The following is a 725-nucleotide window of genomic DNA, read 5'->3' as shown; positions in this document are numbered from 1 at the left end:
CAAAAATCTAAGAGGAAGGAATCAGACAGACAGACAGAGTGAGACAGACAGACAGACAGACAGACAGAGTGAGACAGACAGACAAACAGAGTGAGACAGACAGACAGACAGACGGACGGACGGACAGACAGAGGAATGGGGAGGTCCTGGTCATTACAGGAAGTATAACTCTGTATTCACCTCAGGTCAGGTTTTCGAGGTGGCCTCTCGCTGCAGCAGAGATGATAGAAAACAGCATAAACAGCATCTTACTTCTTATCTTCCTTATTAAACCGAAACCGAGTTTTTAAAAAAGACATTTGGTTCAGAGGAACTAATTCAACACACAAACGCTGCATGCAGTTAGAGAGGAAATAAAATGAAACGCTCTTAGTGTGACTGAATGGAGCTCCAGCTTTACAGACACCTGTTCAGGTCCACAGAAAGATGTCTTTACATCAGCAGAGGTCTGATGAGGTCAGAGCACAAAGTATTCACACCCCTCCCCCTTTTCTATAATTAATTAATAATGTTTTATACATTTACTGAAGACTGACTTGTTTCTCTGCTGCAGGAACAGAGAAACAAATTTCAAATACATCTAAAAAGGTTAAAAAACTGATGTTTTTTAAAAACTCAGAGGTTCGCCAGCACAGGAGGAGAAAGTCAAACGTATTCAATCAGATCCCACCTTAAAGAAAAGCAAATGATACGAATGTCACCAGTTTGTCTGTGATCTCCTCACC

General features: G+C 41.4%; 1 protein-coding gene across 2 annotated transcripts in view; it reads right to left on the bottom strand.

Moving 5' to 3' along the window:
* LOC107102876 (sia-alpha-2,3-Gal-beta-1,4-GlcNAc-R:alpha 2,8-sialyltransferase-like) overlaps nucleotides 1-725 on the bottom strand; it is a 26,660-nt gene that overhangs the window by 15,030 nt on the left and 10,905 nt on the right. The window contains exon 2 of one of the 2 annotated variants that reach the window (XM_015402323.1): nucleotides 181-210. The exons of the other annotated variant lie outside the window; for it this stretch is intronic. Coding sequence (XP_015257809.1) covers nucleotides 181-210 — 30 coding nt within the window. The remainder of the gene's footprint in view (nucleotides 1-180; nucleotides 211-725) is intronic. 2 annotated transcript variants of the gene reach the window in all.

Source organism: Cyprinodon variegatus, unplaced genomic scaffold, assembly GCF_000732505.1.
Source record: "Cyprinodon variegatus isolate N-32 unplaced genomic scaffold, C_variegatus-1.0 Scaffold1335, whole genome shotgun sequence".
NCBI classification, from domain to species: Eukaryota; Metazoa; Chordata; class Actinopteri; order Cyprinodontiformes; family Cyprinodontidae; genus Cyprinodon; species Cyprinodon variegatus.
Note: the sequence above shows the minus strand (reverse complement) of the source record. Positions and strands in the feature narration are given on the sequence as shown.